The following is a 25,063-nucleotide window of genomic DNA, read 5'->3' as shown; positions in this document are numbered from 1 at the left end:
AACATATAGGCTATAATTTAAAAAAATATTATTTAAGTTGGGGAAATATACGATACGATAAATGTCAAGTAACTGTGATGTAGACGAAGTTGCCCGGGTCAGCTGGTATAAAATATTTTATATCTTATATATAAACTTCTCGTGTCACAATGTTAGCTACCATATCCCTCCGAATCGGTTTGACCAATTTTTATGAAATTTTATATGCATATTGAGTAGGTCTGAGAATCGGCTACTATCTATTTTCATACCCCCAAGTGACAAAGGTTGTCCATACCTATCTTTTTTTATTATAATTATTTTGTTATATTTATTTATAATTAAAAAATACATACAACCCTAAATTTTCACTCTTCTATAGCCAACTGCTATTTTTTAATAGCGATTTTAATTAATATGGCAAACAACGTCTGGGTCTAGTAGTAGGTACTATAGTATAGTTATTGATTATTTTATCGCTACACCCTCTGTAAATTTATATTTCTGTGGAAAAATCGTGCGACTAGTCTTAAGACGCAACTGGTATGTATTCACTATAAATCACGGGCCATTTTAATGGTACCTCTTGTCAACTGTTTTGACGCGCTCACAATAGGCCGTAGTAAGAAAGAATGGACCACAAAAGGTGTGTTGTATAGTACAAATGAACGGTTAGGTAATTATAGGGCAATAGGCGAGGTGGGTACGTAAGTTTGACGTTCAAAATGGAGAGTCATTCTCGGGGCTGTAGTATGTTTAAGGGGATCATTATTATCATATGTATAGGGTTATATATAACTTAGTTAGAGTCATGCAGGTTAGAAACAGAAAGTAATATTAGTAAGTCATATCTGAAATTTGTAAGACATTTCTAGATATACAAGTTTTTTTTATTATTGATGATAATAAAATTGTCTACTCACGCTAACAGTAGACGTTAGCGGGGGATCAGTAGACGATGATAAGGTGAGCATGAAGTTAGGTTAGTTGGTCCATCGTGACAAATTTACCAGGAACGATAGATTTCTAGGAGAGTATGGAGATTAAGAACGACCAACTAGATCGACCTGACATGGTATATTGCTAGCAATAAGATCAATAGTCCCCATTCCATTCTTCTAATTCCTTTCCCTTTTATATATATTACATACTTTTTATATTATATAGATACATAAGTGTAAACTTACGATTTACAAACTTATTGATCGCAATCAGGTTCAATTTTAAAATATTGCTAATCAATAATCGAATACCAAAATAGCGTCTAGGTAACGAACCACATCCCGACCAGAGCAGCTAAAAAGTTCCATTTTTAAATTTATCTAATCGATCAATGATATCTAGACAAATAAATGTGCTTACCGCTGCGTTAAACATATACTCGTACGTGGTTAGAGATATTGCTGAACTAGCTACAAATGCATCCTAGATGTGAGATGAAACGTGAACATTCCTAGATTGACTGTATCCTACGTCCTGCTGACAAAGGGTGTTAGTGTTTAAAGCTTACAGTGATTTTGCACAGCAGCTCAATGTCTTTGATGTCACATGACTGGATCAGCAGCTGAGGATCGAGTTCATTGGCGCTTGTACTAAGTGGTTTCGGCTTAGGTTATATCTCAGGTGCATATGATAACAAAGCGCACAAAGCTCCTAACTATATGAGATAGTTATGATCAATGTTACAGCAGTTTGTTGCGGCTTTGCTTATTGGAACGCGGTATCTTCAGATTACATTGCAATATTTGTTGTTACACCAACACATCTTAAATGTACGGACAGATATAAGGGACATCCGAATTAATGAATTTATATCATGAATTGTGCTAATTTTTCTAACGTAATTAGCATTAAAGCTTTTCTGTAGTAAACACATTCTGTAACGGCATGAACAAGTATAGTATCCTTTTTGAAAAATTCGCTAACTGTTTATTATAGCTTCACATGCTAACGGATTTTTACGAAAAAATGCTATACATATCTAATATATAATACACTAACTCACTAATGTAATTCGAGTAAAAGTTGTACTAACTCATATAACTATCATATTTACATTAGAACCAATAAGAGCAACAATAAAGCTTTCCAAACAAAAGAAAAGTAGAGCCAAATTTACAAATAAATCTGTAAGTAAACTTAAGAGTGAAGAGGAAATTATAATTATGAAAACTTAACAGTTTTTATCCGATTTATCATTGTATAGAAAATAAATCAGTGCAAAACTACTATGACAGATTATAAATGCTATCAGCCAAAGCAAAAACAAAAACAACAAAAGAACATAAACAACATAAAATTTTAAATGAACATACACTACAACTATATTTCATAGATATATAAGGAGAGATTATGCAAAATATAGGCAAGACACAATTACAATATAGCGGAAGTTCAAAAATAAATCATGGATAGAAGGATTAAGTCTAGATTTATGTAAACGAAGTGATATTGTCAACATTGCAACAGAATTCTATACAAATTTATACAGTGACAGCAAGCAAACAACTAAAATATTAAAGAAAAAATCGACTGTAACAATATTAAACTGATAAATGAAAATGAAATTATGGATGCATATAACAACATACCAAATGAAGCACTAAAATTCGCGAACACGATACTAGCAGCACCATTAAGTGAATTGTTTAATTTGATTCTTCAAAAAGCTGAAACGCCATCCCAATGGTCGGAAGCAAACATCATACTAATTTACAAGAAAGGAGATCCAAAGGATATTGGCAATTATAGGCCGATTAGCTTGCTACCCAGTCTTTACAAACTTTTCTCTACTATCTTAAATAAAAGAATAAGCGCTATAATAGAAGTAAAACAACCGGTAGAACAGGCAGGCTTTAGAAAGGGTTTTTCCACAATTGATCATTCACACAATCGACTTAATAATGGAAAAATATCAAGAAAAACATGGATGTCTACATATAACTATCATATTTACATTATTAGATAGTACGTCGTACGAAAGCAAAATGTCACTTTTGCACCCAGTACGAAATTCAAAATTATATATAAATTCCTATGTATTCCAGTAATATTTATATTTGAGTACATAATCGTGACATAAAAATATCATAAGAGTTTATAATAGACCTACGTGAATAAAGATATTATGAAATTTGAAACACTTATGTATTATCTATTTTAGAATGTTTAGTAAGAGACCCTTAATTAGCGGACCACCAGGCAAGAGAAGTGACAACTAGGATGATATCAAACGAGTAGCTGGCTCAAACTGGACATTAGTAGCACAAAACAGAGACAAATGGACATCAGTTTCACTATTAGTAACAAATAGATTAATAATAATAAATACATATAGTAAATAATAATAATAATAAAAATACTTGAATAATTATAAATGAACTATATTTATTATGCAACAAATTATTCAACCACGCAATTAAATCTATTGGACTATCACATATATAGCCGATAATTCAATTCAATCAATTATCAAATCATTCGCAATAATTCTATGTAATATCCTTTCATGTCGTTTCACGTTTATCATAAATAATTAAAGAACTATTTTATGGAATACCTCGTTGCTAACTTTTACAATATTCACCTCTCTTTTGTCTCCGTTATCGATTCCCACAAGCTCAGTCCTTCGTAAGATGTTTTCCGGCTAAAACTGTGAGATATGTTAGTGGAATTACCGAGTACGGAGCCATGAGACCTTAGTCATCACAAATGGCTAAGCATAATAACGATATAACGTTCATGATATCTTATATAGCCTATGTTTACCTTTTCCTATTAGGTGGGTTTGTTTGCTATTTAAGTTACATAAAAAATAACTTAAACATATAATATACGGACATACTCGTATACTCATATATGTATATAAGACAGGTAGCGTGTTCTTCACTATTCTTTATCAAATTATAAGTTTAATCGGATCTTTATTATAGAACTTTGCCAAACAAACTTCCAACCCTCTTTCCAGCCGTCTAAAAGCAAAACTTCCTACCCATATCAATTACACCAAAGTGTATATTTACTAACTTTTCATTTAGTAATTTATACTTAAATTCGAACCTATTTTCAGTCGCTTATTTTTTTCTTATGTCTTAATGGAGGCATTATCTAGTGTCATTGTTCTAAAAACTTAAAAAATGTGTCTAAATATTTAGATTCCTACGTATTTTTAAAAATTTAAAGACACTAGTAAGTGTTAAATATGAGATTGGTAAAAAGACAGTGATGATTACGTAACAACAACAAAACTATATTACGCCAATAACAAAGAATATGTGATAAGAAATGGAAAATCATGATGACATAGCCTCTGATGACTTTTTACATAAATTGTATCCATATTTATAAATATTTACATATACTTCATTTGTGAAATGACAGCATTTATAACGACATTATGGTGATTCATACATTGAAAATTACATTTCTTCACCTTTTCATCAAGTCAATATATATTTTGTGCAAGAGAAGGAAATCTCGAAATAAAACCTTCCACCAAGCCTCTACGACGTGCTAATGAACTAAAATCTTTATTAGGATAAGTAGTCCTTACCCTACAATAGGCCATGTGGATTGTAATGATGAACAACTTTAGTCAGATATGAGTTTTTTTTATTAATTGCAAAATGCAAACTGTTACCGAAAATTTATATTATTTATGCTTATGTATTTGTTACTAGTGCGACTAACAACGGTCTTGTAGTTCCACATTGGTCAAGTATTCGAATGTCCCCGGATAGAATGTAATTTAATTAAGTTGAAAATTGCATAGTCTTGTCTCGTGCATAGCAAGCTGACTAAAATGAAATATAGCGTGGACTGTATACCGGCTCCGCACATTACGCTATCCAGCAGTAAAATGGCTGAGAGAAGTCCGTTAAGTCGAAAAAGGAAGCACGTCTGATGTTAAACACTACTTTTAAAAGATAGTTTATGTATTTAAAAAGTAGAAAAGCTAGTTTCTTTTTGTTACGCTGTTTTTGATGACTCTTAAAATAAGAAAAGAAAATTAACAATTAACAACCCTAAAAAATTTACGTACTTAAAGACTAATGTGCATGTCAAAGGATAAAATTCGAATATTAAATACAGATAGTTCGCAGTAGACTCGAATGCTTTTACTGTTTATTTGTTGTTTCAATAAACATCATTGTTATCGATATTTAAGTATATTAATCGTTTATTGACAGAAACATCATAACAATTTGTGTTCGCTCGAAAAACAGACGATTTTATCGGCTAGTTGCTGCAAATGCAGGCAATATATGCAGTACCTTTGTTGCAAATAAATGGATATGTTATATTAGTATTTATTTATTTTAAATTGTTAATAAGCTTTCTATACACGTATAGTCTCAACTATTCAGTTGAACTGTTTAGTTAAATAATTGTTTGTTTTGATAAAGTGACAATCAATAAAGATGCACTTGCAAGTATGTGTTTATAACGATACTAATTACAGTATATTTGTGTTCTTCTGATTTTTTAAATAAGTATTTTCGCTGTCATACTTTGAGGAAGATGTTGTCACTAGTTCTCTAAACTAACAATCCTGTTCCTCCCAGTAATTTACACAAGTGGCCTGAAGCTAGTAAAGGAATCAGGTACGTCCCTCGAAACCTTTCTGGCTAATTCCTAGTGAAATTGTCATAAAGAGCTGACTACCTGACCTTATGGTCCTATTATCCTGCACTGTGCCCCACCAGCGTATACTGTTAGAGCAAGCGAATGCTCAACTTCATCATCATCCATTAAAAATGTCTCCGTTACTAAAACCACCCATTCCCCCTGTTGTTGCAGCTTAAGAGTAGTTTATGATAGTATTGTTTGCAAATTAAAAGACAAATATTGTACTAGAATGTAGTGCAATGTGCGAAGAGGCTTATTGTTATCTAGAGTTATCTCGCGAGTGCTGAACCGAGTTAATTGGTACGTAAACATGATTCTCTGTATAATCCAAGCTGACTAATATTATTATATGCCGGTTTATCCGGATATACCAACTTATAATACCGAGTGACTCTTCAGATGTGACGATAATGTTATGAGATAATTATATTATTATGAAGCGAAAGTGATTATTATGGAAAGCGAATGATATCAGTTATATTTCATTAATACATAGTTCAGTGAGCAAATGTTATAGGATATTTGGTCTTTAATATAGTAGTAGGAAATCTTACACAAAATTGAAATACTAAAATAATAATTAGTAAACAATATAGTTTTAGTACTTTTTGTATGTTTATTATATATTAAAACGTGTTGTATTCACTTTCAAACGCGCTCATATTTTAATATAAAAAAAAAATCTATAATTATGCAATATTAAATTGAGTATATTCCCCTAATTGTTTGTTTAACTACTTTTTCGTTACATACATATTTAATATATTTTAAACATAAATATTTATAATAATAAATAATATTATCTATTTAATTATTATACATATATAAAACAAGACACGACTTCTACAACTATTAGAAATATAAAATTGAAGCAATTTGGAATGCTATTTCTTTACTAAATGTGTTTTTTTCTTTACAGCACGAGAATATACATACGGGTCACATCATGTCACGAGATTACGGCACTCGCGACACTTGGATGGGTATATGCCTATGCACCCAGCTTCCGTGAGTATCTTACTGCACTAGAATCATCCAATCATACATCTGTATCCAATCAATCCGCCCAAAAAAGCTTGACCCCCATAGAATTTTTAATTAATTTAATGCTTATTTATTTTATATGATAGACGTGTTGCATGTTCAGTATTTACACTTTTATATTATAATGTATGTATGGTATTTGCTATTATAATTAATTCAACAAGCTTCGATGGATGAATGTAAGTATTATTGTATATATTTAATAAATCACTGCTCATTTTTATGCTAACACTGTTTATAGACTCTGGAAAAGGTATACTTTATTTTATATTATTATGTAAATATATTATATTATTAAATGCTTTTTTTAGACTTAGTAATTATTAATGACGACTTATTTATAACAAACATGTGATTATAGTTTATTTAATAATATAATTTGAATATATAACCTCATTGCATCTTAATTCTGTCTTAAGGTTTGTCTTTTTATTATATATATTTAATTAATAAAATATTATAATATTTATCAATTATATAAGTAATATAAATTTTGAGACAAAAGTGTTAAAATGCAGTGTAGCGAATATGTTTTTATAGAAACTTATTATAGACTTAACTTTGTTGTAATTTATCAAAATTGATATTGATATAGAAAATAAGAATTGTTCAAATTATTAAACAAAAAAATTCCTAAATAAAAATAAGTGAATAATTATTATCTCATATTAATAAGACCATTATCAAGAATTGTTATTTGCATTAGTGGTTATTGGAATCTTATAAAAAGAGTAATTTATTTTTATGTTAATAAATAGATATATAATTAATGCAAAAAATAAAAAATGAATATTTCATAGCATATAATATTAATAAAATAATATAATATAACATATAATCCATCATTTTCATATGAAAAATTTATTCGATTTATGAATAGTATATATAATATAAACTTTTCATAATTCACACTGGGCATATAGTAGCTATCTTAATAATTTTTAATCCCGTGATTCCGTATTTAAATTTTCTATCTTACGTGATTAGACCTTAATTTCGATTCCCTTATTTTTTTGTTAATTTTATTGGAATGTAGATATACTTAATATTGACGTAGAGGCATGATACGATGCGTTCACAGTTTGTACCGGCATACACACCGAAGTTGGCGGTCAAAGACAACCACAAGCCTCTATTCACGGAGTGCTTGAACTATAGGCCATCCGTAAAGGAAGAGCAGCCGGTCGGGACTTACGTATTTACGGTAAGAATTTGTCTTATATCTATGTATACACTATATCTGTTAATGGGGTAAGCAGAGGGAAAACAGGAGGGCTTTCCAATACTAAACTCACGCTTCATTCAAATTACAATTAATCATAATTATGTTTACATTAGCATAGGTAGATTAAAAAGTCGTCTGCGAGAGGTACCTCAGTCTGACCTGACACCTGTCAAACATCTTGCTTTGTAAGCTGTGTTTCAGTTGTAGGGTGAAGATTAGGCTGTGGCTAAAAATTACAGGGTAAGAGGAATGACGTCTTAGTCAATGATGTGAGTGGTATTGTGTGTGTCATATGATAACGTTATGTCTGTTGTGCTGTATCATATTCATCTATATAGGCAACGATTTTCGCTAATTATCAGATGGGCCGTTAGCTAGTTCGCCATTCGAATTACGTAAACAAATAATGATTTTATCAAATTTGCATATCATTTTTCAGTTTTTATGTCATATCATTCATTACAAATTTTATAAAAAGATTTTTTTTATTGTTTGATTACAATGTTTAGCTTAAAATAAAAACTACTATTTGAAACGTACATTATTCCAGATTGCCATAAACTATGTATTATGTTAATAGACATAAAACTCGCACAGTTATGAGAACTTTTATGTAGTACTGGGGTGTTTTTTTTTTGTATCTGATTACCGTGTATAGTCTTTTTATATGTATTTAAGCATAGAACCTCAGTAGAAAATACATCTTCATAGTTGGGGATACATTAAACGTATTTGTGTGTATATTTAGGTTATTTTTGTGAATTTTCAATTAAATATATACTTCAGGTCCACGCTGAAGACCGCGATCCGCCTGAGATGGGTGGTACAGTCACATACCAGTTCGTCACGACTCAAGGAGAGAAGGAGAGATTTCATGTGGATCCAGTAAGCGGAAGAATCACGACGGCAGATGTTAGTTTATTCATTTTTTATATTTATTAAGTAATAAGTGCTATCTCCCACACTCCACTCTGATTACCTTGCTAGTGGGAGTCTCTGAAAGTTTATATCAAACGTAATAATGAAAGGACATGAATTATAATGTATAATTGTAAATATCTACATTACGAAGAAGAATAATACAATAAATGATTAAAGTAAAAGAGGTCAAAGCCTACAGCAGGCCCACATAAGGCTTATAATGTTACTAGGTATTGTTAATTATCATTTTTACATAACGTACCTAGTGCTACCTGAAGCTGTAGAGAAAATAGAGAACATATTAAATCTCGAAACTATGCTCATAAATATACTATTTTGGGTTTGTATTAGCGAATATCTTTATGGTTACATGTGGGATTTAAATGACACTACTGATTCTAGAAAATTATAAGTACTTAAGATGTTTATATGACTAAGTTTAATATATTCATAAAAATTATAATTTCTCTGTTTCTTGATTTCAAATAATATAAAACCAATCAGCTAACTTATACATCTCATGGAGGACATAAAGGTACGTACATTTACCGCAATTAATTTGATGGATACAATTTAAGAAAAATAATTGTTATTTATCAGGTATTCGACCACGATGAACCTGCGAGAGAAAAAGAAGCATATATAACAGTAAGAGCGAGTGACAATGGCCAGCCACATTTAGATGATGCTTGCACAATTAAAATACTAATAGAAGATATTAATGACAATCAGCCGGTTTTCGACAAAGTTGTAAGTATAAATTTATATATTTCAATTTGTTTCAATGAAATCTTATTTATTAAATAACTTATTATATCTAAATTGAGTCAAAATTTATCATTATTTACTCTAAAATTTATTCATACAAATCTGTGTTGATTATTTCAATAACATTAATATTTTAATTAATCTAGTAAATACTTTCTAAAGGTTATAACCATGATTTTCATTGCTAATCTATCCAATTCATTTAGCTGTTCTAAAGGTCTTACTTGGATAAATATGAATTTACTGATGTTTTATATTTTATTATTCTGTATATAATAGACATGTGACTATCTACTTTTCTTAAGCATTTATTGAAATTAGAGAATAGACATGATGTACATTTTGAATTAAATCTTACATTTTCCGAAGGTCTTCCGAGGAGATGTTTGGAAGGTTTGTCTAAAAGAGTTTCACAGAAAGAGAGATTTACGCACAAATATTTTTAACTTGTCACATCATCTTGTATTTCCTCGATCGTTACCACTTCGTTCCACTTAACAAAACACCCTCTTAAAATGTTAACGGTTAATGTGGTAACAATCGAATCGTGAGATCTTTTGTGAATTTTCTATTTTTCTACTTGCATGTTGCTGCATGATTGATTTAGGATCGTAAGCCGCCACTCAAGGCGATATTGGTAATAATAATTTTATGTGTTCTAGTGTGTTAAAATTCACTTTCTTTGCACATTTGTAGTAAGTGTGTTTTCTTTAGCTAGGCTGCTCTTTCCCCCTAGGCGCATTTTATCACAATGCACGATTATTATTATTTTGGAAAAACTTTCTCTAAGCTTCGGGCATGCTTCGCGTAGGTCGTTAGAAGTGATTTTTATGAGTTAAATTGTAATTAAATTACTCGTTATTATTATTCTCACAGATCAGCAGAGCCAAATATTTTAACTAAGATTTTTACTACCGACCGAATAATAATGGTTTCAAAATTTGAAATTTATTCTCTATTTTAAGGTACTCGTGTAATGTTACGAATTCCAGGAAAATTTTATAAGGCATATATATGTTTTATACTTCTGTTTTAAGTTTTAAAGTTTATCATTCTATGGATGATTTAGCGAACCATCTGTAATTATAGTATTTATTTTATGGCACAGTCATATATGGAGTCAGTACCTCAAGATTTACCAAGCGGCCGTGAGGTGATGAGGATATCAGCTACTGACATTGATGATGGAAATAACTCCATAGTCCATTATAGCTTGGACTCTAACTCACCCGACCAATCATACTTTTACATAGACCCTGATAATGGAGTCATATTTTTAAATAAGTCTATTGATGTAAGTATACATAAGTATTTTTTACCTAAAATTTTTAAATAGCATATTTTATTGGTTATCTTTTACTAATTTACCTTACCGTCCCTCACAGAAAGTGCCCGGCTACAAATTTAAGCTAAGCGCGATAGTAAAAGATATGGGCGATCAACCCCAACAGAGTTCAATAACTTTAGATATCCAAGTCGTGGAATCTAACAAGAAAAGCCCGTCTTTCATAGAAGTTCCCGATGCACCGATTAGATTAAAAGAAAATTACGCCGATTTCAAGACGCCTATCGCTACAGTTAGAGCTATGTAAGTATAACTTTCCTCTTAAAATTAAATGAACTAGAAATTAGTAAAGTAATATGCCTTGAGTTGTTAACTCCGTTATTAAATTTCATGGCCCAATTTTATGCTTCTTAGTGAGGACATTTACTAAGCTTTTATTAACTAAATTATAATTATTTCTCACTTTTCATGAAAGCTACTTAAAAATTAAAACAAACTTGTATCATTATGGAATAGTATGAAAATCAAGAACAGAAGTATGAATATAGATTTAATACATTTGAAATTTATTTGCAGATCCAATATACCTGAAGAAGAAAAATTACAATTCGAGTTAGTGATGGGTCAAACAGAACAGACAAATAAAAGACACACATTTGTATTGGAACCTGAAGCTAATACAGCTTACATAAAGCTTGGTAATCATTTAGATTATGAGAAAATCACTGATTATACCCTGACTGTTAGAATTCAAGTAAGTGTAAAGGAATTATTGTGTTTGAACTGAATTAAACTTTTCGTACCTTTATGACATTAATATTATTGTTTTTTTTTTTAGAATAATTACAAATTAGCAGCAGAAACAATTATTCAAATTGAAGTTGAAGACGTAAACGACAACATCCCCATATTCAGTGAAATTAGATCTGGAAGTGTATTAGAAAACGAGCCACCGGGCACACCAGTAATGCAAGTTCGAGCATTTGATGCTGACGGAACGTCGGCTAACAATCAAATTACCTATCGTTTAGGAGATCCTTCAGATCCATTTGAAATAGATCCTATTACGGGTAACATTACAACACTAAAAATGTTCGATAGAGAAGAAAAAAGTTCCTACAATATCAAGATAATAGCAACTGATAATTCTGAGTCAGCACTTATCCCTGGGAAACATAACGCTGGTCAGCAGTCGTTCTTGATTGAAATTGCTGATAAAAATGATAATCCTCCACATTTTCAAAAAGATACATATGTTGCCGAATCGATAGCTGAAAACGCTAATACGAATGAACTTGTCACCGTGGTAAAAGCTGTAGATGTTGATACAGGTAATTTATGTACATAATAATAATAAAATGAATTATTTGAGCAGTGTATATTATATAATTATAACATATTACGCCGAACCCAAATAAATGGGATTAGGAAGAAGCACATGAAACTATGTATCATCTGTTTATTCTTTTTAAAATTGCTGTCTCAACCACTTTCACTGCCCATAAAATATATGGTGAAGATTTGGATAAAAGTAATATTTATTTTCTTTTTACAGCTTCCGTAATCAGCTATAGCATTGTTGCTGGCAATACATATGATGCGTTCGTCATCCGAAATTTCACTGGCGAAATTCGTGTTAACAACGAACTAGATTACGAAAATATTACTAGTTATAGTCTAGATGTTCGTGCTTTTGATGGTCTATACGAGGACTATGCTAAAGTAATAATTAATATTGAGAATGTGAACGATAATCCTCCCGTCTTCCTGTCCAACTATACTAAAACTATTGAAGAAGAGAAATTGTATGAAGGATGTATTGTCAAGGTATGATTTTAGATAAATAAAAACGTTGTTTATTCAAACAACCTCATTCGTGTAAAGACAAAAACGACATTAATTTATAGTTAGTAAAAATTACGGGATCTTACCACGTTTTATATATAAAACGTATAGAAGGTGGTAAGATTCCGTCATTTTTAGTAATTATACGAATAAATAATGACTGCGTCAAAATTAAAACAGTATATTAATGTATAGTATTATTAAATTTGGTGTTAATTTTTAAAATCCATCTGACAGATATAAATTAAAATATTTTATTGTAAATTTCATTGCGTACTTATGCAATCTGTATCTAATATATTTTTATTTTTTTAGGTGGAAGTTTATGACCCCGATATAAAAGACCGGAATGCACCCCAAAACATAGTCTACTCTCTAGTAAACGATGAACAAAAGGAATTCCTCCAAATTGACAATGATGGTTGTTTGCGGCTGTTGAAGCCATTAGACCGAGACCAGCCTTCTGGTTTCACGCGGTGGCAGGTTCTGGTGACAGCTACTGACCACGGAGGCAGACCTGACAGCTTGAAAACCACCACAGAAGTTATATTGGAGCTAACAGACATTAATGATAATGCGCCTTTCCTGACAAACGTAAGTAATTTTAACATTGACATAGTCGTAAACTTTACTAATAAACTTTAAAAAGCTAGTTGTTTTTATGAAATATTTTTAAGATGAAGATAGAAGATTATTACAGTATTTATGAGAATAATGGTAATCATTCAATCAAGCTAGTTATCTCCTGTAAATTTCAGAAGCCGCATCTAATGCGAGGTCAAGTCAATTCAATTTCTAAAGACATAGTGATATTCTAATTATGAACAATCGCTATTTATATTATTGTATATCTGTTTTAGTTTATACTAGATTTTCCTAAGTTGATTACCTCAACAATTATTTATGTTAAGCGTGCAGTTTGATTTGTTTGTGTGTTCGGCACCATGACCTGATCCTGTCTCTACTTTTAGATGGTTACAATTCTACATTCCATCAGAATGAGTCGTCACCTAGTTTGCCATCCTGTTACATAAAAAATAGCAATAACATTTTTTTGTCTTTGAATTTATTGCTTAAACACATGGATAAGTAAACAGTGGTTAATTTGGAAGATTTAGGAATGTACCGGACCATAAAAATAAGTAATCTGAGGGCAGCCCTCACGTTATTTATTTTCGTCGCTTCATTTACCTGAGAACTAAAATAGGGTTGCTACAGTTCAATTTATTTCCATGTACGAGTTTTCTTTTTAGAAAATTATATTTTCCTAATCTATTTTATGTTTCTTGCGCGATATGGTCGGAATGAATCCAGTACCAAAGGCCTCTCGTATAGCAATCCACTGTTAACTATTAGTCATTGAGTTTTATTCTTAGTTATCGTCTTGGTTTATTAACTTTAATACACTTTAATAATTCTTCGGTTCTAGAGACCCTTAACTCATTCACAATCTATATGATCAGTATGAGACAGTTCAATCTGTAGAAATAATATCTTATCATATATAACTCAATATTTATTTGTTCTTTCATATTTCATTCGTTGTCATACTGTTTCTTACTTATGTTATGATAAAGTTTTATCGCAATGGAATCAACGTATTACTCTGAAACTTCTTCAACTTCTTTCTTTCGTGATTATTATAGATATAATACAAGCCTATCGATATTATAAACTTATATAGAGAAAAACTTTGATTTTAAAAAATCTGTCTTTTATTGAAAGTTATATTTTCTTTAAAAAAAATGGTATCCCTGCAACAATTGCACCCGTGCTAACCCGGGATGAGGTCGCTAGTAAATAAATAAATAGAAGAGGAAATAAGGTGTATAAAAATGATTCCAACTCAGTTTAGTATCTGTGTAGGCTCGTAAAACTAGCCAACACGATTTCCACCCCATGTTCGGGGCGTGAATATTTTGATGTACGCATAATATAATCTATGCCTTCCGCGCGGTACTCCTGAGGGAGCCATTGTCCTTGAACCTTGTTCCACAACCCTGCGTAGCAAAGGATCTTTTTATCAAAGGGATTTTAATATATTCAGTAAATTCGAGTTTGTAAAGTGGAGCTGAAACGATTAGTATTATGTATCTAAGTTTTAAGGTTTTTAATTTTGAATCTCAAATGATTCTATCCGCTTTATTATACTTTTTTTTTTATTAGATTTTTGTTAGATCATTATTATTAAAGACAAATTAAGAATGCTGTTTTTAGTTTACATAATTTATATACCTTCACAAGTAATATGCCGTGTAAGGTAGTCAGAGGCATAGTCGAATGTTGACGTCTTAATAAATAATTCACGAACTCACATTTAATTTAGTAAACTCGTATTTGTATAATCGGACGTGGAAGAGGACGGATCGTGCTCATTTTAGATTGTTATCGGTGTTTCGGATAGTCAGAAATTTAAATTTATACAGGAAGATTTTTTATTTAGTATGAGTCAGATTAGAACTCACGTCCTTTTGGTGCAAGTTGATGTAATAACCACTAGCCTACGATTGTTTCCAATCAATTTGTTTAAAATTGTAAAGTTATTAATTAAACTCCTAATTAAAATGGTAATTTTAGTGTCGATTCACAACAAACAAAAAAATTTTATTACTTTTGTTTTACGTAATTGGAAGGGCAAACTTCATTTGTGACAGCGGCGATATAAAATCTCTAATTTCGAAATCCTATATTAAAATAACCCATAGCTGATATCTACAAACGAAACAATACAGTACAAACTCAAACGCCCTTTTCAAATCACGGATTTCTTTTACTGTCTGCCTATTTATTTTTATTTCGTTTGATACAGTCATTAATTCCCTTTTCAATCTACCTTTTACCTTTGCTCGTTAAAGAACATGCAATTTCACCTTGTAAGAATCATTCGGGCCGCTTTATAGACCATTTTAAAAGAATTGCTATCGATAAATTTCAATGGAGCCATCATGGGTAAACCTTTTTGCGGAAGCAGAGGGTTTCAGCGCGTGTAATACACCTACAGGCTTTTATAGGAACGTCTCTCTAGTATTATAAAATATAAGTGTGGTGTCCGCCCATTTTAATACCGATTGATGCTTCACTTGATACGAGTATTATGTTATATACTGCTGTAATATCAATAATCTTGATTAATAGTAATTTACGAGGTAGACTTTGTTAGCACACGGTCTTATATCCGATGATTGCAGGTTTGATTTCTCGCACGATACAAACATTTGTATTTATAAGTATGATTGTTTGTTATTTGTGATTGTTGGTAATTATTTTTGCGTGTTTGCCGTGTTTCGGTATAAGGGCGGTGAAATTATAATGTTAAGAATTATAATGATAAGACAGTGAAACTATAGGATATAGGCATGACATTCTTGTCCTCCGGAGTAGCAACGTGTTACTGTTAATGAATATAGGCGACGGTTACCACTTACCACCAGATTGGCCGTAGGGTTGTTTGATTTTCAATTGCGTAAAAAAGTTTACGCTTATAATTATTATAGGCTTATCACTTTCCATCTCGTATGCAATTAGATTGACTACTTGAAGACGTATATATTGTTTTTTTTAAATCAACCACACTATTGTACTTTAATTGCTTCACGTGAATTCTATGTTCATAAGTAATTATCCTTAGAAAACGATTGAAACCTTAGAAGACGAAATGAAATCGATTTCGTGCAGTGTTCATGAAATTTAATGAACAAGTATGTGAATAACAAATCTATGCTCTTATAGATTATTATTTATACTTGTTATTTTTTCAGCTATTAACGATACAGTTTCCATGACTAGCCGTTTCTCGTGAAATCATCTATCATTATTATTACATAGTATAAAACAAAGTCGCTGTCTGTCCCTATGTATGGTTAAAACTTTAAAATTACCCAACGGATTTTAAAGCGGTTATTTTTAATAGATAGAGTGATTCAAGAGGAAACTTTATATATATAACACAAGTACACCCGTGCGAAGCTGGAATGAGTAGCTAGTTTTTTATAAAACAAGCATATGCCCGTAGTTATATAATATTCTTGTTAAATTTTATAATAGTCTATTCAGCTGTTTTGACATGAAATGTAACAAACAGACCGAGAGAAGGACGCAGTTTTTTACTAGCATTAATATAATATTATTAATATGGATTTAAACGAATAGCATAATGTACTGTATCCAATATCTGTAGAAGAAAGTGCAACTAAAACTTACGGAACCAGTTTAAAGTAGCAAGTTAAAGATATGGAAGATAAAACATAATAATAACTATAAAAAAATTATATGATTTGTTACAAACACACTTTTTCACGATAATAATTTTTATTTCACAAGATCAGTTTAGTGAAATAGTTTTTTGTAAACAAAAAGTGAATAAAAGTGAATTTTTTGTTTTTTTATTTTGCGATTTCTTGGCAGTGCATTTGTAGTTTTTAATTAATGGTTACGAAATTTACAATAAATATATTTTATTGTATTGTAATATATTTAAGCGATTTTATTGTAATGTATTGATTGTGCAAGCTTTGGTTAACAGTAAGACGGTACCTATACGTTTATCTGTGCATCAAAATTCGCGCCGCAGTGAAGGTCTCTCCGTATTACGGACTAGCTTATTTCAAATTCTGGTATCCACTCGGATAAATTTCCCTTACTTAGGGTTGCTACACAGAATATTCCAATTATAAAATTTAATATTAAATTCATAAGCCTTTTAAAATACTAATAATTGTGTTTTTAAATATTGTAATACTAAATAGAGAATTAGGGCTTACCTTATTTATTTTCTAATATAACAGTGTACGATAAATATATAAATAAATACGTGTACCGTTCTCTCTGTTAGATGATAATGTAGCTGAAGAATATTTATCATGTTTATATGTATCTTCAAAAATAATAAAGTTTCTTTAAGGGCGACATCAAAAATATGTAAGGGCACGAAAAACTGTCTTTGTATTCGCATCCACCATAATTAATAACAATTAACTAAAAAATAAGCAAGTTTTATTTTATTTAAATTAAATCTTAATATTTTATATTAGCTGGTAGATAATGCTGACTGATTAAGCCCGCCTATTGTCAATAAAATTTAAATAAATAAATATTAACCAAGCGTTACAAAATATATCGATTGTTAATTGACAACCCTACTCGATATCTGTAGATGATCCCCATCCAGATACGATCAGAAATTGAAGGCTTTTTGCTTAAATTATGTATCATCAAACTTGTGGCAACCCTATATAAATTCGGGATTAAGAAAGCTATCTAGCTTCACAGAATCATTTGGCCGGCGGTTCGTTACAACCACTGCGCTTGTCAGCGTTTATTCAGTTGATGATGTCACTACGCTACTATCAGAGTCGGCAAATTACCCACACATTCCAGTAAAACAAATGATCTTTACATATTAAAAAAATAACATAATACGTAGACGAGCAGAATTTTTTATTTTACTAGTTGGATGCCCAGATTTCGCCTGCTTTTTTGAAATAAACGATATCTTTTGTCCATCCTATGCTGTCCACATCTATATTCATGACTTTCATTAAAATCCATTTTACAATTTCAGTTGTTAAAAGGTCCACGCTACACTACGCCTTTCGAATTCATAATGTTAGTTTAATCATAATTCGTTCAGATTAGTAAGAAGTAGATTAGTACCTCGAAATAAACATGTATCCAAAAATAAATTAAGTTTGACAACCTATAATTATATAGTTATAATTATATAGATAATTTATATAGTTATTATTTATATATTTCTTATGAAATTTTCATTTTAAAATAAGTAGGTAGCAATAACAAATTATATTTATCAAAAACATACTGTCGTACGTAAATACACATTATTATACATTATATCATATGTGTCTGTCTGTCATTGAAAATCCCTGTGACAAGGGTACGAGAATCGAAGTGAACACTTGTTTTAGACGCCGTTATTTATGTGTCAAAATGGTTCCCTACATGTTTTGTCATATTCCGCTACATTATGTACAAAGTTTGGAGTTTATGTTTTCAAAGTACGTACATTCTATCGGAAATCCTTTTAGTATTACGGAAGTTTTACGAAACAAAACTAGACAAGATAGTTTATGTTTCTACTTAAACGACATTATAAGTACGTTATTGAAACTGCGATAGATACTCACCTACTACTACTAACATAAAAGTGTTATTAGTAGATAGTATAAATTAAGCGATTTTCTAATTCATTTTTAGCGTTTTGTTAGCTTCACAAAATATGATCCCGTTTCACTAATGACATATGAGCCAGTGGGGCTCCGGTAAAGTCAGGATGGACTCATAAATACTATCGATATTATCAAGTATATAATAATAACAATAGTGTACAATGGTTAATAGTGTACAGTTTTCAAACAATTTGAAAAATAAACGTATTTTTATTATACTTATTTAAATTTAAAAATCCTTTGGATCTCTAATACCTTGATTGTACTCTACTATAAACTACTGCAATCCTCGTCAATTATGATATAATAATCTTATTTGGCAATTATAGAATACGATCAATTTTTAACGATTTTACTTAAATATCACCGTTTAAGCTAGCTTCAAACACAAGCATTTTAATTTCTAAACGTATCCAGTAGGGTAGATGTTTATAATATTAGTTAAAAGTAATATATATGGAAAATAAATTATTTCATTTCTAACATACTCGTCTTTGCCGACCCCACGAAAGGTTGGCGTGAAAATGTGTAAATAGATCACAGTCATGCTCATTATTGAAGGTAGCGCCGCTCATAAATCTATCCAAAATTACCTTTAACGTGTCGAATTTACCGTTCCTCCAAAAACACGCATAGAAAAGCTCTCCCATTTATTATGCTCAGTACATTAGCATATATTTTAAAGGATATCTTTACCTTTAGCTGCCATCGTCTTGGGTATACCCAATTGTCAATTTTTCATGCAAATCACCTACTTATGGGCATTCAATTTCTTATTTTAGAGCCATCCCTGAACCCCTGGACCTCGAATCGGACGGATACCTTAATTTCCATCTCGATTTTCCTGAGAGCTTTCCCTTGGAGAAAACATTGAGATAATGTCTATCTAAGTATAGATAACGTTTCCGCCGTGTTTTTATGTTGAAATCAATTGCTCACTTCTCCATTGTGTATGATTGTTAGTTCAGTTCGATAATTTTACAATTTAGTATTTATTGAATTGAATAAGATAAATTTATTTATAATAAAATCAGAAGTATTTAAAATTAGGAAAATCCTGAGACTCAGAAACCAGTCTTTCTGTATAATTTATTTACGTGTATAAATCTTATGCTGAAAGATTTTTAAAATTCCAGGCCGGGCTTACAGCAGTTTCGTTAGTAGCCAGAATATTAGATTAAACCCCAGGCAATTCTGTTAAGTTACGTAGATAAAGAATTTAACATTCTTTGAAAGTTAATTGTTTATGGTTTTTATACAAGTATGCTGGTTGTATCATAATATAATTATGTTTACTCCCAAAGCAAATCCTTATTATTAAATCAGGTATAAGTGAAAAGACCAAAGCATAAGAGTTGGAGTAAAAGAGTGCTGGCGTAGTTTTATCGATTTTATATCTCTATTTAAATTAATTTTGAGGTGTACTAATGAGTTCCTTGCAACACATAATAAACTGAACATAGAGAGCTGGGGAGAGCTCAACACTTTTGGGCCAGCAAGCTGTTTCCTGGCCTATGAATGACTGTCCATTAGTTACTACCTCTCTTAATGATTTTCTATGTATAGCAAGGCCAGGGTTTTAGCCAAGCACGTACGAAATACCCAATTTTAATCAACGATAATATACGAAAATCATAGTTGACCCATTTTCGTACAAAATTGTACGACGATGAAAATGTGCAGGTACAAACACCCAAAAATCTCATATTTCTACGAAGATCCTCGTATGGTTGGTATCTCTGGCTAATACAATCTTGTCTGTTTATATAGTGAAGCTACAGATCGCATAGTGTTGCTTGATGTCCGTGATATTCAACACATATATAGGGAACGATGACTATTTTTCATAATTTTTCTATCTAGGTCTTTACTGATAACTTTATTGTTTTTTTTATACATTTTGGTACTTAATTTATATATATATATATTTCCAGACCCAGCCAGTTATTTGGTATGAAAACGAGCCTCCAAGCCGACCTATCGTCACCCTCACCGCTAAAGACTACGACTCTCCGGAGAACGGACCGCCCTTCGAATTCGCTCTTAACGACTCTGCATCTATAGATATACGATCTAAATTCCAAATACAAGGTAAGTAAAGCAGTCTATTTAGTACAAGGAGACCCGAGACAATTTTAGTAAAAGCTTCGTTAGATATCCCGAGATCTCATTTATAGTTAGGCAAATAGATTCAAGGTTGTCGTGTAATATTTTTGATCATATTATGTTTCGTAAAAATCAAGTAATACCCAGGAAAATACTAACAGATATAATCATAAGTACGATTATTTGTTTTAAACCATATCTGTAACAATGTAGAGAGAGTCAGTGCAGAATTGCTATAAATTTTGGAAGTTTGTAGTCAAATAATATAACTACACTGGCAACTAAATACGATGGTGGCAATTGGTGTGACAAAGCCGCACTTGATGGGCAAAAGCTGTAATTGCGGTGTCTCCACTTATTACGTTAATACATAATAACTCAATGTAGAAAAATAGGTTTAAAAAGCGGCCCACATTTAAATTCTAAATGATCAAGATTCCGAGCCGTTCTCGCAATTTCTCTACAATCCAACAGTTCCGTTCATTCAGTACGAACATTTCTAGGAGCTCCCAAAATCGAGTTTCGATCAATTAATGTAGTTAACATGCAATAAATGGCGCGCCAAGCCTAACTGTAACTTTGTTTGCGAAGTGCCAATTGAATTTTAGTCCTTTCCCTGCTTCGTCGTGTTGATAATTCAGTGCTCGTGTTTGTGATTACGTACCTCTCTAACTTAAATTATTTTTATAGGCCAAGTTTATTGGCATTGTCATTGGAAATTGTTCCAACCTAAACACTAAGCTTTCAGTAGTTAATTTTAAATGAATCGGAATATCACAATATTTCATATCTTAGTCAAGAACACCTTTGTAGTAGTATTTGTAGAGTTTTTATGACACAATCATCTTGCTTTCTTCAACTTTGATAACACGATGAAAAACTTTTTACTATAGTATTTACCATGACTATGATTGAGATGTATAAAACTAGATAATATAATAATAATAACTCAGGACAATTCAAACATTGTCCTCTAGTACCAAGCTAAACAGAGTTTATGTTATGGGTACTGGACAACTGGTACATACACACAATACAATACATAGATACATACATTTCGATTGTATTGTCAACAGGAAATGTCCTCTCAACATTGGTTACCTTCGATCGTGAGGAGAAGAAACAATACGAGATCCCAGTCGCTATAACCGACTCGGGCACCCCAAGGTTGACCGGAGTATCTATCCTGACAGTGGTTATCGGTGACAGGAATGATAACCCAATGGCACCTGGACATAGCAACATCTTCGTTTACAACTACAAGGTAATAACCACTATATAATTTCTTATGTTACAATCAATGCAAAATACAATAGCGGAATAGGCGGTGGAAGGGAATTTTTAGCAATGTGGACTTATAAACCCATTGCTAGCAATGTACGATGTCAGTTTGAGCTCCACATGGCTGCCCTTGAAAACATGGATAAATTCCTCTTAATTTTACTACTATGATAAAATTAAGTATTTGTTAATTTCGGGTCAATTTTATACATAATTAAGTTAGTCAATAAATAGAGTACTTCGCCCTAAGTTGTAAACTTAAATTTTGTTCAAACTCAATTTGAAAGTCTAATTTTGATTATGTTTATTTGATTCTGTAATAACAGCCGTTATACCGAATTTGATTAGCTATCCAAATTACATTATGAATAAATTAAATAACTATTCACAATAAATTATCGTCAATTTTTTTTTTTAATGTTAAATAGTAAACGTCCGAGAAGTACCTAAATAAGAATTTACTTAATTACTATTTTAATTACTTCAATTACTATTCTATTCTATTCTTTTATTAGTTTAAAATACAGGTTCTGAACTTAAATTATCTTTTTCCTTTAGCCTAACATTTTTTTATACTTTCTATATGTCGTCTATTAATGACACGATTATATTTAAACGTGTAATTAAACTCTAATATATATGATCTTTAGTTATATATTACACTTTAATTACACGATAGCTTATGACTGCCATCCTATTTCTGAGTTTAGAAAACAATGTTTCATTAGAACAATTGTTTTTCACTCGGTCTTTTTAAGTAGAATCTTCTATAGTCCCCTAGAGGGTGCAGGTTGGCGTCTCAGGGCTAGCCCGTTTGCCCTGGCATCAATCCGGAGACAACAACCCCTGGGGAACGGGTTTTAAGCTTTTGTGGCCATTATATATTTAAAAACTTAAGCTGTATCAAACAATATTAGACAATATAATAACTATTTCTTCTTCTTATTCGATTCGCGCTTGTCAGAACGATCGTGGTCATTATGTAGTAGAGTGAGAGGCAGATGTCATCCGCCGTACAACAGCCACTTCTCCCTACTCGCTGCCATTCTGGTGTAACGATACAATAAACATATTAACCGTATTTGGGATGTTTTTCCCATATTTTTTTATTTGTTGATTATTTTTAGCCTTCTATTGCTCTTTGGAAATTTTAAATGCCAACCTCTACGTCGAGAACCTGTGGTTTAAAACCATGTTAAATATTTAATTGTAATGTAACCGTAGGGCTAAGTAAATATATTTAATAAAATGCGTAAGTACGTACTTCATAAAAAATGGAAAAGTACCGAAAGGTCGGGAGAACATATCTGGGCGACATAAAAAAATACTTTATTTGTACTTCTATTATCTCTCTAATGATGAAAACAACGATAGTAAACCTATATTCCGGGAGGTATACTCTCGCTCCCTGCATAGGTTGTCAACCAGATTACAGTACAGCCAGTAATTATGCAACACTGTAAATGTATATCTATTCTAAAATAAATTATTTAAAAGGACACATTTGATATTTTTTCTTTATTAAAGCTAAATTAAAAAAATATTTCGTAGAAAATGAATTAATTAATCTGTACAAAGTTACATTAACAGCGAGTAAAATGGGCGCCGTATTTAATTAAAAAATTATATCCCTGCAAGAATTACACCCATGCGAACCCGGGAACTTACCCCAGCTGAATAGTATTATATATGTGGTTAATTAGGTGCTTATAAAAAATAATTGTTATGTAAAAAAAATGCTCGTACGTAATTTAATTTCCAGTGTAATTTCGTTAACATTTCGCCAAGGGCTTGAAAGGACGATAGGTATATAAAAACCCCTTACATATTCCTTTTGTGCTATAAAAGAGCCCTTTTATATCTTTTGCTCTCCTTAATAGTTCGTTGTCTGCAGGCAAACGATAATTTAATTTAAAAAGCCCCATTTATGTGCGCGTTATGACCATCCAGTACAAGTAGTACAATATCGGTGCTAACCAGTAATTTTATGTCAATACAAAATATTGTCTATGATCTGTCAATACGTAAATATAGAATATGGTTATAATAAGTAATATGTTTTACATTTTGTGTTATTACTAATAATTTCAGTCATGACAATGTTTGTAGGAGGCAAACTGGCATAGTCTATGGATTTTATAATCATGAAAGTAGATATAGAATTCAGGGAATTAAATACAATAGAATATCTATATTACGACACACAACAATGCCTGTGAACATAATTACATTATTAAAGATTAAAAAAAAAGCAGTACTAAAAGCGACCTAGGTTTATAAAAATTAAATCTAATTATAAATGTCTCCTTATTGAACTTGGTTGAACATATTGAAAACAGGGAATGTTATAAATTTGTACAATAACAAATATTTCATGTGTAGTGTACTTTTATGGTAAACTGACCTGTGACGGTACGTACACAATAATAAAAAAAAATAAACGCGCCATCTTCTTTCGGTTGATCGCGCATTTCCCGCGTAAATTCATGTATGGTATGTATACTGAGAAATCTAATTAATATGAAATAAATTAAACAACAGTACATTAGAATAAATCGAATAAAAATATTATTATTAGTAACATTATACTTCTCAAATATAATGATAATAACGTAATTTTATTTGTTTACTTGAATGTGTGTCTACTGGTAATAAAGAAAGTATATATGATAAATGTAGGTGTCGTCTGTAAGTCTATAGAATTAATTCTGAAGTTCTTAATTTAAAAATAGCATGTTATTTTATTTATTAATATTGTTCCTTTGTATACCGTATTGGTGCCGTTTTTTAATATGC

At 31.1% G+C, this 25,063-nt stretch overlaps 1 protein-coding gene across 1 annotated transcript in view; it reads left to right on the top strand.

The window, feature by feature from the left end:
- LOC131846389 (DE-cadherin) overlaps positions 1 to 25,063 on the top strand; it is a 251,292-nt gene that overhangs the window by 201,630 nt on the left and 24,599 nt on the right. Inside the window, exons 2-13 of the mRNA XM_059195665.1 lie at positions 6,527 to 6,615; positions 7,733 to 7,855; positions 8,663 to 8,788; positions 9,398 to 9,547; positions 10,674 to 10,859; positions 10,951 to 11,153; positions 11,427 to 11,604; positions 11,689 to 12,181; positions 12,406 to 12,677; positions 13,011 to 13,289; positions 20,815 to 20,971; positions 22,063 to 22,250. Of these exons, the coding sequence (XP_059051648.1) occupies positions 6,527 to 6,615; positions 7,733 to 7,855; positions 8,663 to 8,788; positions 9,398 to 9,547; positions 10,674 to 10,859; positions 10,951 to 11,153; positions 11,427 to 11,604; positions 11,689 to 12,181; positions 12,406 to 12,677; positions 13,011 to 13,289; positions 20,815 to 20,971; positions 22,063 to 22,250 (2,444 nt within the window). The remainder of the gene's footprint in view (positions 1 to 6,526; positions 6,616 to 7,732; positions 7,856 to 8,662; positions 8,789 to 9,397; positions 9,548 to 10,673; positions 10,860 to 10,950; positions 11,154 to 11,426; positions 11,605 to 11,688; positions 12,182 to 12,405; positions 12,678 to 13,010; positions 13,290 to 20,814; positions 20,972 to 22,062; positions 22,251 to 25,063) is intronic.

This window comes from Achroia grisella, unplaced genomic scaffold (genome assembly GCF_030625045.1).
Source record: "Achroia grisella isolate CSIRO2021 unplaced genomic scaffold, CSIRO_AGI_Agris_v1 utg511, whole genome shotgun sequence".
NCBI classification, from domain to species: Eukaryota; Metazoa; Arthropoda; class Insecta; order Lepidoptera; family Pyralidae; genus Achroia; species Achroia grisella.
The sequence above is the reverse complement of the archived record's forward strand: the minus strand, read 5'-3'. Positions and strand labels throughout refer to the sequence as shown.